General features: G+C 40.1%; 1 protein-coding gene across 1 annotated transcript in view; it reads right to left on the bottom strand.

Moving 5' to 3' along the window:
* Window positions 1–567: 567 nt before the first annotated feature.
* LOC126251476 (protein Skeletor, isoforms B/C) overlaps window positions 568–13,746 on the bottom strand; it is a 68,439-nt gene continuing 55,260 nt past the window's right edge. The window contains exons 11-13 of the mRNA XM_049951923.1: window positions 11,040–11,294; window positions 5,358–5,465; window positions 568–1,782 (exon numbers count right to left, since the gene is read on the bottom strand). Of these exons, the coding sequence (XP_049807880.1) occupies window positions 1,571–1,782; window positions 5,358–5,465; window positions 11,040–11,294 (575 nt within the window). The 3' untranslated portion in view covers window positions 568–1,570. The remainder of the gene's footprint in view (window positions 1,783–5,357; window positions 5,466–11,039; window positions 11,295–13,746) is intronic.

Here is a 13,746-nt window from a genome sequence, read left to right as displayed (position 1 = left end):
ATCTGTTACGTCATGGAAACATCATTGTTTTGTCACGTAAACTCATAATCACCACAGTCTGAGTGTACAAAACATTAAAACATCTGACATTTAGAAATGAAAAATACCAAAAACTATAAGCACACAATGAAGCTACCATAAACAGCATTAAAGATCTCTCCAAAATGTGTCTTTTAGTACAATCTGTTGAGGTAAACTGTCAGGAAATGTGATGTTGGGAGATAAATAAGCTACCAATAGATTTTATCTTGGAGTTACCTTTTGATGCTATTTAGTAGTTGGTTATGAAAGAAGATACAGTATGTAAATGTTTGGCTAGAGTGTAAAATTGCCCCCCCCCCCCACACACACACACACACTCCTGAAATCTTGGTTGTTGTGACAGACTGATGTGTAGTATAGCCTGAGGTCTATGTTCGTTCCGATTGATAAACATCGCACCCTTTCCCAGTTTGGAAACCACGAGCCGCACCTGTTCAAGATCAAATAGAACATAAATATAGGTGTCGTCTTACCACAGGGATTACTAAGTCATGTTTGATACAATATCAGGGCAAATTACAGTAATTATATCCAAAGTAATATACTTTATTTCAGGCGTTCCATTTCCACACAAACATGAAGTCATTACATTGCTGTTATAGTAACCTAATTTCCATGAAGAAAAGCAACCACTCACATATAGCTGACAAATGTATGGTGAGTGTACACATACCCAACAGTACATAGGTTACTAGCTTTTGAGCTGCTTTTCTTCTCTTCTCTCTCTCTCTCTCTCTCTCTCTCTCTCACACACACACACACACACACACACACGCACACACACAGAAAGAGAGAGAGTGTGTATGAGTCTGTATAGTTGATGGTATCAGTGTATGTATATAAACTAAATAAAAAGTGGTAACTCAAAAGCTTGTAAAGCCTCTGAACTGTTACATGTATCTACGCATCACAAATCAATCAATTATTGTTCAGTCATTATAATGATGTGCCTCACAAGAGGTAATAGTACTTCGTTAGGATATTTCACTGTTGTCAACTGTCATCGTGGTTTTCCTCAATGTGATGTGTTTGGATGATAGCCTCTTTGCTTTATTCTGCGCGAAGTACTTATTTGTCCTCGACTGAAATTTTTGAAGATGACTTCCCATTTATGCTCTAGATTTTTTGTTTCATTTTCAAGCTGCAACTATTTTTGACTTTTCTGTTCACCTTTGCTTTGTGTCACAAATTTTATACCATTCAGTTACTTCTTGTACCAAAGTCAGTACAATTTAATATAAGTTAATTCATAAAAAAGTAAAAAAATAGAGTAAATGCACTGAATTTTGTTTCTTATGTGAACAATCTTATTTGAAGCAAATATTTAGGAACTCTAATATAAATGCAGTATACTGAATATGCCAATGAATACAACTGCTCACACAGAAATAGTTTTTTTTTTTTTTTTTTTAATTTAGAATAGCAGTCAAGTATATCAAAAATAAAATTAATTAAAAAGGTGATTCTGCTATCATTGATTCATTTTCTTTTTCTTTCAAGCATCTATCTACCTACATATATCTTAACATTAATTATTCATCACAGTCCACAAAAGTAATATAAGTGCAGTAACTAAATAAATAAAGTCTGCAGTAGCTCTTGCAGTACCAGCAGCTTGTGGTGGGTAGTAGCTGTCTACAATATGTATCTTCCATCCCATGTTAGGGTGAGTATAACTATGGTAGTACACAACATCAGGCCATGATGTATTTGGTGTAATTTTCAGAACTGCTGGATCACCTGTAAAATTTAAATTTGGTGATAAATAGGTGTTTTTTTTTCTCTTTTTACTGAGACTCTGAAACTCACTCAAGCCATGAAAGCTCATTTTAATGGAACAGAGTAAGTGGGAGCATCACAGGGCATTTGAAAACCAAATCATAATCTTTTACTGATACATAAAGTATATACATGCACTATGTACCAAAGCTGTAATAATTGTAAAAGAGGAATGCTTTACAGAATTTTTTTTTAAATTTATGGTACTAAGATGCCAGCTAAACAAGGAAGATCTTCACAGAAAACACACACAATAGTTCTGCACAATTAATGTAAATCTAAAGTTGATTAACACTTCACTTTGTCCCAAATAGAAGAGAGGAGTGGGAGACAGTAATACGACAACAGTACAGGTTCAGGAAAGAATTTATACTTAATTTTTCATTCACTTAAAATTTAGCATCTGATTAATACTTACAAAGCACTGTAATGCTATGACCCAGCAGGATATATACATGTACTGGACAAAAATACGAGAACATCGAAAGAAATGCATGCCTGAACAGAAATGCAGATGCTAGCCAAGCCTGCAGGTTGTGCTGTTGTATCTGACCATGAACTGGACCCGTATAATATCCTCAATACTTTGTGAGTGTCAGTCGTGGTCAGAACAGTGTTCCATGTAGCTACGAGTGCATTATGTTGGAGCTAAGTGAATTCGAATGTGGCCAAATTATTGGTGCTCGTATGGTGGGGGGTTTTGTAATCAAAGGAGCCAAAGTGTTTAGTGTTTCAAGAGGCAGTGTATTGAAGATTTAGACCATATACAAGGTAAACAGAAAAACATCATCCACTAAGTCACAAGGTGGAAGAAAGTGTGTGGTGAGTGACAGAGACAGGCAGTTATTGACAAGGATCAGAATTGAATGTCACACTTGTAAACCTTGCCAGCACCAAAACAACATGAAGCAGGGGATTGCAGAGTGAGCTGGAATTCCAAACCACTCACCAGTGATACAAGTGCTCATAACAGGAAAACATGGTGCTGAAGCCATTATACCTGGACTATTGAGGAGTGGAAGAAAGTCTTTGAGCCCTGTTCCCAATTTATAACAGAGTTTACATGCCAGGAGTGAAATATGGTGGGGGTTCAGTGATGATTTGGGCTGCCATATCATGGTATTCCACGGGCCCCATGGTTAAACTGCAAGGTTGGATCATTGCCAAGGATTATGTGAGCATTTTGGATGATCAAGTCCATCCCGTGGTGCAATGTTTGTTCCCCATTGGTGATGCTGCATTGAAAGATGTCAGGGTCCCTGTCCACAAAGTTCTCACTGTCCAAAACTGGTTTTGTGAGTATGGGGATGAATTGTTACGTCTCCCTTGGCCACAACAGTCACCAGATCTAAATACTGTGAACCTTTGTGGGTACTCTGGAGAGAAGAGTGTATGATCACTATCCACCTCTGTCGTGGTTACCTGAACTTGTCACTATTTTGCAGAAAGAATGGTGTAAGATTCCCTTGAAACCATACAGGACCTGTATTTAGCTACTGTGAGATGACTGGAAGCAGTTTCGAAGGCCAACTGGTTTCCTACACTGTGTTAGGCCCAGCAATGTATTGTGTTTTTGGTGTTTTTATATTTTTCTCCATTGCCAGTATGTAAGTGTTTGCTCATTGCCAAGAGAAGAAGAGGTTCTGATTACTTGTAAATGTGATGGTTATTGTGGTGATGATGTTTAATAACTGTGTCAGTGGCATCTAATCATATTCTGCACACTAATTATACAGGGTGTTCATAAATTCCCATCACAAACTTCTAGGACTTGTAGAGGGGAGTGAGTACATAATATTTTGAATAGGAACCCATGCTTATAAATGTATCATTTTCATGCTACCACCATTTGAAAACATGTTTGCTAGGTAGGTTTCCAACAGGGCAATCACGGTGGAGGGGTGGTCAAGTTGGATTAACTGATGTCAACTATTCTACCTCTCTGACGTGGTTTGAGCCACATTCACATGTCTGTGCTAGAGCAACATGGCAGAGTAAATGTTTGCAGAATACACTGACATGATCCTTCTATAGGATGAAGCTAGAAGTAATGGAAAAGCTGTACCTTGCCTTAACCTAGATCGTTATACACAACGTCCAACTCCGCCATATACCCTTTATGGCACAATTATGCACCGGTTTCGAGAAAGGGATACCCTTCACCAACAGCAGGCATGGCTGTGGTACTCCAAGGAGATGACACACACTCAAACTGGAAGAGGCATCATGTTGAAGAGAACCCATCAATGAGTACATGAGCAATTGCATGTGCAATGGATGTTGCTTCCTGTACCATCTAGTATGTTTTGGATAACCATCAACTACATCCACAACAAAACTCAAGACACATGAATGAGACTAGAACCAGATGAGAGAGGTAGGATATATGTTAAATGACATCAGGCAATCCAACGTAGGCATGCTCCACCATAACTACCCCGTTGCAAACCAACAAAACAAATAGTTTTCAAATTGCTGCAGCATGGAAACAGTAGGTTTCCAGACATGGGTTGCTATTCAAAATATTATGTACTCAGTTCCTTCTACAAGTCGTAGAAGTTTGTAATGGGAATTTCCAAACACCCAGTGCCTGCATATACTACCACTCACCAAGTAAATGTATAAATTTTAAACTTCACAACTCATTTGTGTAATAATATTGCTTACAGATTGTTAAGTGCAGTAATCTATTACAATTTCATTTTCTCATGAAAGACTTGCCAGATCCTGTATAAATTACCTGCAGACAGAACTGTCAAATAAACAAAAAATACAATTTGGGTGGTCATAATAAAGACACAGTTAGTGCCAGCTGAGAATCATGTTATACACTCAGAAAAGCTATTAAAAACTGAAGTCAGCTATATTATCACACTCATCTTTGTGGTTTGGTGCCAGGGAAGGTATGCTCTCGTGTTTGCTAACAACAACAATTTTCACATTAGTACAGTCTAAAGCAAACTGTTAATTATGCAGCATGTTTCAGATACAAACAAAGAGGAAAAAGATCTTTATTTAGGAAGATCACGAAAGAGAATGCTTGACCAATTTTGAAGGCTATGGATTGGTCCAAAAGGCCTGCTCCCTGCTGATGATGAATATCACATACGTATTTGCCAGAAACTCTAGTTTTATGTACAGGTGTCTGCCCCATTTGTGTGAAACCTAACAGTAAGTATTTTTTAAAAAAATTGCATTGACCAACACTTCATCAACTGTCATATACATAGCTTCTTGTTAAAGTCTGTCCCATGCCAATGTTGAGTTGTTACAGAAGATTTTCTTTCTCAACACAAGAGCATAAAATTTGCCTGTTCTTGGATAGTCACAGTTTTTACTATTGTCTTACAGTGCATAATGGTACTGAGTATTGCCAACCACAAGCACAACACTTTGATACATGCTTCCTCCACTAAAGTCACCAAACTTATCTACATTTTCAAATACTCTTTTTATGTAAAACTGCAAAGTGATGATTCATTTATGGACACTTCAGTTCCTGTAGTGCACTAATTTCTTATAGAAATTGTATTTACCTTTTTCACAAGTGAATATTAATGAACGGTTAAATTTTTTAAAGGTTTCAAAATCATCGTCCAGTCTTCTATCTCGATTATTGTGTTTTCCAATACACAAAGGACCGGCTGTAATACAAAATAAGACAATTTAAGTCACTGTTTTACAAGTAATGACCTTTTGTAGTACATCATCGTATAAATGAGCTAGAACTCTTAATTAATTTCAGTGCTAAATTAAAATGACAGTAATTAAATAAAAAAAACAATGGAAAATCCAGAATGGAATGTAACAATATTAGAAAAAGGACACTTGCTCCTCACCACATAGTAAAGACTGTCAGAAAGTGAGCTTTCGACCCAGTACACCTTCATCAGAAATAAACACACACACACACACACACACACACACACACACACATATTCAAGCAAATGCAACTCACACACACGTCCATTCTCTGGCTACTGAAGCCAGATTGCGGGCAGCAGCATTTGATGGGAGAAGCAACCGAGTGATGGGGGTAAGGAAGAGGCTGGTGCAGGTAGGGGAAGATAGCAGGGTACGGGTGGATGACAGTAAAGGACTGCTTGTGGGAGTGTACAGAGATGAGGTGGAGAGAGGGAAGGGCATCTACGTGCAGTTAGGAGGTTAGACAGAGGATAGAGAGGAGGGGACGGGAGTGGGGGGCAGCGGAAAAGAAGTAAAAGGACTGTGGGTGCATTGGTGGAATAAAGGGCTGCGTAGTGTTGGAATGGGAACAGGGAAGGGGCTAGAGAGATAAGGACAATGACTAACAAAGGTTGAAGCCAGGAGAGTTATGGGGACATTGCATATATTGCACAGATTGTTCCCACCTTCACAACAATTCAGAAAAACTGGTGTTAGCAGGAAGGATCCAGGTGACACAGTCATTGAAATGAAGCAGTCATTGAAGTGAAGAATACCATGTTGGATGGTGCGCTCAGCAACAGTGTGGTCCAGCTGTTTCTAAGCCATAGTTTGCCAGTAGCCATTCATGCGGACAGACAGATTGTTGGCAGTCATGCCCATGTAGAATGAAGCTCAGTGGTTGCAGCTTATCTTGTAAATCACGTGACTGGTTTCACAGATAGCCTTGCCTTTAATAAGTTAGATGATGCTTGTTACTGGACTGGGAGTAGGTGGTTGTGGGAGGATGTAAGGGGAAGGTCTTGTATCTAGGTCTATTATAAGCATATGAGCCGTGAGGCAAGAGGATGGGAGCAGGGGTCATTTGGGATGTATGAGGGTATTGTGTAGGTTCAGTGGGTGGCAGAATACTGCAGTGGGGGGCCTGAGAGGGGGGATAAAGGGTTTGGGATGGGGTGTGGGTGGGGGGAAGGATAGTGGGCAGGACATTTCTCATTTCAGGGCATGACAAGAGTACCCTGGCAGAGAATGTGATTCAGCTGCTCCAGTCCTTGGTGGTACTGAGTCATGAGGGGAGTGCTCCTCTGTGGCCGGATAGTAGGGATTTGGGAGATGGAGGGAGACTGGAAAGATGAGACATGAGAGATTTGTTCTTGTACAGGGTTGGGAGGGTAATTATGGTATGTAAGGCCTCAGTGAGACCATCGGTATATTTCGAGAGGGACTGCTTGTCACGACGGATGCGACAGTCACATGTGGCTAGGCTGTATGGAATGGGTGGCAGCAGTCAAAGTGGAAGTATATTGGTGGTTGGTGAGTTTGATATCGACAGAGGTACTGGAGTAGCCATCTTTGAGGTGAAGGTCAACATCGAGGAAGACAGCTTGTTGGGTTGAATAGGGCCACGTGAAACAAATGGGGGAGAAGGTATTGAGGTCCTGGAGAAATACAGATAGTGTGTCCCCACCCTCGATCCAGATCATGATGTGTCATCAATGAATCTGAACCAGGTAAGAGGTTTGGGATTCTTGGTGTTTACAAAGGATTCCTCTAGATAGCCCATAAATAGGTTGGCATAGGATGGTGCCACGCAGGTGCCTACAGCTGTACTCTGGATTTGTTTATAGGTAAATGTGTGTGAATTCTTAAGGGACCAAACCGCTGAGGTCATCGGGCCCTAGACTTACACACTACTTAAACTAACTTATCCTCAGAACAACACACACCCACGCCCGAGGGAGGACTCGAACCTCCAGTGGGAGGGGCCGCGTAATGACATGGCAGCTCAAACCGTGCAGCCACTTCACATGGCTGTATGTAAGTAATACCTTCAAAGAAGAAGTAATTGTGGATGAGGACTAAGAAGGAGGTTGTAGGTTTTGAATATGTCAGGCTTTGGGAAAGGTAGTGTTCAATAGTGGTAAGGCCGAGGGCATTAGGGATGTTAGTGTAAAGGGAGGTGGCATCAATAGTGACAAGCAGGGTACCATGTGGTAAAGGAACAGGAACTGAGGAAATGGTTGGTATCTTATATAGAGGAGGGTAAGCTGCTGGTAATAGGCTGAAGGTGTTGGTCTATCACAGGAGAGGTAGTGGTGAGGAGAGAGAGAGAGACGCTGGGGAGAGGTTCTGGGATGGGCATAAGGATTTGAAGAGAGACTGGAGATCCTGCTGGATTTCTCAAATGGGGTCACTGTGGCAGTGTTTGTATGTGGATGAATCTGACAGCTGGTGGAGTCCTTCTGCCAGGTAATCCTTGCAGTTCAAAACAAAAGTAGTGGAGTCTTTGTTATCAGATACAATTATAAAGTCGGAGTCAGTTTTTAGGTGGTGGATTGCATTTCTTTCTGCAGGTGTAAGGTTAGTTTGCATGTTGAAGGATTTGGGGAATGTTGATGAGATGAGGTTCGAGGTTAACAGGGTGTGATTTGGGGACATTGGGAGTGGATCACAGATGGATGCAGAAGTGAACTGACTCAAGCAGGTTTCAATATTGGTCTTCGGTTGAGTCTAATCGGTAAGGTTGGTGGCAAAAAAGTGTTTCCACTGTTGGGATGGGGAGAAGGAGAGAAGGTCTTTGACAATATCTGCGTGACTGAATTTGGGAGTGGCGCATAAAGTCAGGCCTTTGGAAAGGACTGATACTTCTGCAGGGCTAAGGCTTTTGGAGGAAAGGTTCATGACTGTTTTTTGTGTCTGTTTATGTTCTGGATTTTGTGTGGTGGGGCGAGGGAGTTTTTGAGGATGGGGTAACTGTAGTAGGTCTGCAAGACAGGGTTTGTCAGCTATGAGAAGATGTGGGGGATTTGTTGTAGAGTTAGTGGATAGTCATAGTCCAAGGTGGGAGTAGGAAGTGTACAGAGCAGAGAGTATTTTTAGGTGGAGTTGTGCATGTTACTCTAATTCCTGGAGGGCAAGAGTTTCAATGTGTGATATGGGCTCCAGGATTTGAGATTGCATACCAACAGAATTCTGTGGATGGAGAGGAGGTACTGCAAGGAGGTTTGGGCCTGATTGCTGTGGTTTTGCCAGGACTATGTTGGTGAGGGTTAAGGATTAGCAGAATCTCAACAGATGGTCATTGTGGAAGGAAGGTCAGCATCCGGGGATGAGTCATTTGATATTAAGGTCATTTGGGAGCATTCCGTGACCCAAGCAACAACACAGAAACAGTATGTGGGTCTGGAGTCTGGCTACAGATAAGGAAACTTTTCTATAATGACACAGATGGAAGGAGCAAGGATACATGATGCTGCATAAGAATGTGTAAAAATACATAAATAACTTACAAGTACATCTGAAAGAGTTAACAAAAGTACATTCAAACATGTGGGAAAAATCACGAAAAGAAATGTGGAATGTCCTACCCACTTACTTTCAAGGATAGCTTCGCAGCCTATGCCATCAGGATCCTTCCTACCAACACCAGCTATTATGAACTGCGCAGGTGAAAACTCTCCCAGCAATATATCCTATGTTCCTGTAACCCTCCCAATCATAACCTTAACCAGTCATTGTCCTTACCCACGTAGCCCCTGCCCTGTTTCCATTCCAGGATTACACAGCCATCTATCCCACCAACGCACCCATACAAAATCTTTTTACCTGTCTCCTTTTCTACTACTCCCCTCCCCTCGCCCTCTGTTTAACCTCCTGACAGCACCTAGCTGCCCTACCCTCTCTCCACCTCATCCCTGTACACTCCCACAAACAGCAATTTGCTGTCCCCCACCCCTACCCTGCTATCCCTCCCCCTATCTGTCCCATCCTCCTCCTTACCCCTACCACCTAGCTGCTTCTCTCATCATGTGCTGTTGCTCACAGTCTGGCTTCAGTAGCCAGAGACTGTGGTTGTGTGTGTGTGTGTGTGCATTTATTTCCAATGAAGGTCTTGTTGGCTGAAAACTAATTTTATGAAAGTCTTTTGTTGTGCCTATCTGCAACTCAGCATTTCCGCTATATGGTGAGTAATTACATAATACACTTTGAATAGTCCCATAACAATCATTAGAAGTTTTTTTTCTAATAAAGTGCAACAGTTTCCTCTTTCATGACTTGACACCAAGTTAGAACAAACTCTGTCAATGAATAAATAATCTATTAAGTGCGCACATCATTAGTGGTGGCGAAAAAATTATATTAGGGCTGCTATGAACAGTGCATACAATGGAAAATATGCAGAGTATCAGAGCAGTGATTTTATGGAAAATATGCAGAGGATCAGTTTACAAAGTCCTTCCTTCCCTCTAAGGTGAGACTCCACTGAACTACAGAACACCAAAGACACAAGAAAAATTTAGCGAGATGAATTACTGGGCACTGAACTAAGTCGATACACAGTTAACAGTGATACATCATATGAAATAATGAAAATATGGTTTCACTCACAAATATCACTTTCATCTGAACACTTCTATTAACAAACAAAACTGTCAGTTGATGATCTTTTCATATTTTTGGCAGACAGTCGTGTAACAACGTCTGAAGCGATATTTTGCCATTTTATGTTACAAACTTCTTTATTTTACATTACTATCATGATTTTGGTCTTAAGCCATTATCAAATACAACAATGTTGGGTATAATTAAGACTTTGTTAAATGAGGTCATCATCAAGATCTACTGTACTGGCTGTCCCAACATGTTGATAAGCACAAAATACATTTAGGTGATTTTGTACTTATCTTCATGCTGGGACACTTCACCAATCAAAGTGTAATTATACACAACACTGTTGTACTTGATAATGGCGAAATCATGATAGTAATATAAAATAAAAAAGTCTGCACAGCCAGATGGCAAAAATCTCACTAAAAAAAAAAAACTGTCATTATTACCTCTTTGGAAAATTACAGATGCTATCAACAATTGCTGCATATTCCTTAAGGTGTGTGTGGGATAGAACAGTCTTCCTTGGCATTTATTTTGTCAAGGATCAAGTCTCTATTATAGCGATAGATTATAAGGATTATACAAAAATAGTTAACGCCTCACCCCATACCAGACATACAGGGAAAATGGCTGTCTAGTTTAGACGGATAGGGTTATAGTCATGAGCATCAAATGTAATTGTGTGCTTTCCAGTAGTTTGATAATTACTACCTAATGTCATGTGTCTACATCAAATCCTCATACATCAGACATGTTCTGAGTGAAAGATACATACACACGTCCCTCAAATCACCCATGGCCTTTCAGAAATGATGGATGAAATGTTCTTTGCGTGTTGACAACATTGTATTAACACAGATGTAAACCACTTGGAAATGTGACAATCGCATTAAATGTTATGTTGACATAAATCTATTTTTTACCTGTAGTTGGTTTTGGCTGTCCTCTCCTTGTAAATTCTACCCCTGCAAGTACTCTAACTTTCCTCTGTGCCTGTTCACTAAGTCTATCATATCCTCCATGTGGTTCATCGGTTATAATGAATGGATGATATGTCTCTGCGCTATGTGGATTGTTGCCTCCATATACGCTAAATGAATATGTCAGACCCCGTCTTAGCCACAGCTCAGGAACTAAGTAACCATTGATGTACCATGCTAGTCCAGTTGAAGTCATACCTGGAAGAGGAAAGAACAGTTAAACATAATTCAGCTTTTAAATTTATGAAATGACCAGTGTAACATATGGGAAGTATAAGAAAAAGCCTCTGCTCTAATGAAGACAGCAAATCAGCATGCAGAAGAAAAGTGTAAAACTAATAGTGCCATGAATATAAATATACTTTGCAATTAACAACATACAGAATAATGCCAAAAGCTACTCGACTGTGAAAAAAATGTAACTGAAGATGAAAGGTTAAAGAGATAATAACAAAATTAAGAGCAGAGCATATACCAGTGTGAAACCAGGAGCTTAGTAGATACCAATTTGAATTTTGTCTGGCCATTTAGATTTAGGTTCCTACTGTTTCCCTAAACTGATTAAGGCAAATGCCAGGAAAAACCATACCAGCCTAGTTCTCTCCAAGCTTATACCTCATCACTTACTGTTAATGGAGCATTAGACACTGATTTTCCTTTCATCCTCAACACTCTCTCTCTCTCTCTCTCTCTCTCTCTCTCTCATTTTCTGTATACACTGACGTTATAGTTTCTTATTTGTGCCATTTTTCTTTTACAAAATGTGCATTAAACTTAGTGACCTTCTTAGTGCTATTAAGAAAGGAATGAGTATGTGCTAGCACCAAATTCTGCTATCCCCTCTCAATTAACTCGACAAAACAGTACACTCTATAAACTGTTCACGAGGAGATGAATGAATTCGGAGCAGCATTACTGGTGGTTACAATGTCTGTGTTTATACAGTGTTTGTGTCTTCACAATACAAAGACGCTGTTCTGACGATTACAAGTGTGGTAAAAAATAATCGTATGGCATTGTTGGCCGGGAGGCCCCATCAGTGAAGTTTGGCTACCAAGTGCAAGTTTTATTTCAGTCGATTTCAGTCGACACCACATTGGGTGACTTGCATGTCAATGATGAGGATGAAATGATATATTATGAAATGGATTCACATTTTGTGAATTTGGATTGATGTCAGCTGTTTGCGACACATGAAACTTTGTGTCAGACTGGGACTCAAACCCAGATTTCCCACTTAATGTGAGTGGTCACCTTGACCACATCAGCTAGCTGAGCATGCCTCCAGGACCGATTCAAACTTCCACATGTCACGGAGTACACAACCTTGACATTCACGCATTTCGCAATTCCCATATAGGGAGTGACAAATATTTTACTGTCAATTGAATCTGTCACTGCATGGATATATTATTGATGGTTAAAATATATGTGTTTATACAGTGTCTGTATCTTCACATTAAAATGTTCTTCACACATGCCTGTACGTCTGAAGAACATTGTAGTGTGATGCTGCATACACAATATAAACACAGACACTGTAACCATCAATGACGTATCCATGCCTCGATGGAATAAGATGACGATATAATATTTGTCTCCCTGTCCAGGAATAATGAACTGTGCTAGCATAAGGGTTCTGACTGTGTGACGTATGAGAGTTTGGATTGGTCCTGGAGGCCTGCTCAGATAGCTCAAGTGGTTAAGGCAACCCCTCGTGATGAATGGGAAATCTAGATTTGAGTCTCAATCAAATTTTCATGTGTCACAAACAGCTGACATCAATGCATAGTCACAAAATGTTAATCTATTTTTAATGTTTACCACAGCTCTAATTCTCAGTGACAGTGCTTGTTCCTTCACACATACACGCATGACTGAGGGACATCGTATTATGAAGTTATAGACACTGTACAAACAGACATTGTCACCATCAATGACATGTAAAGATGCATACAGTTTTTGTAAAAGGGAATATATTTTATATATCTAAAAACAAAGATGATGTGACTTACTGAACGAAAGCGCTGGCAGGTCGATAGGCACACAAACAAACACAAACACACACACAAAATTCAAGCTTTCGCAACAAACTGTTGCCTCATCAGGAAAGAGGGAAGGAGAGGGAAAGACGAAAGGATGTTGGTTTTAAGGGAGAGGGTAAGGAGTCATTCCAATCCCGGGAGCGGAAAGACTTACCTTAGGGGGAAAAAAGGACGGGTATACACTCGCACGCACACACACACACATATCCATCCACACATATACAGACACAAGCTCCCGGGATTGGAATGACTCCTTACCCTCTCCCCTAAAACCCGGGAATGACTCCTTACCCTCTCCCCTAAAACCCACATCCTTTCGTCTTTCCCTCTCCTTCCCTCTTTCCTGATGAGGCAACAGTTTGTTGCGAAAGCTTGAATTTTGTGTGTGTGTTTGTGTTTGTTTGTGTGTCTATCGACCTGCCAGCGCTTTCGTTCGGTAAGTCACATCATCTTTGTTTTTAGATATATTTTTCCCTTGTGGAATGTTTCCCTCTATTATATAGGAATATATTTTATGAGTTATTTTGTATACAATTTATGACATTGGACATGAAAAACTGAATAAGAGAGTAATATTTTGATGAAATACTAATAATGTTCTTCTG

The sequence above is a fragment of the Schistocerca nitens genome, chromosome 4 (assembly GCF_023898315.1).
Source record: "Schistocerca nitens isolate TAMUIC-IGC-003100 chromosome 4, iqSchNite1.1, whole genome shotgun sequence".
Classification (NCBI taxonomy): domain Eukaryota; kingdom Metazoa; phylum Arthropoda; class Insecta; order Orthoptera; family Acrididae; genus Schistocerca; species Schistocerca nitens.
This window is presented reverse-complemented; position numbering and strand designations above follow the sequence as displayed.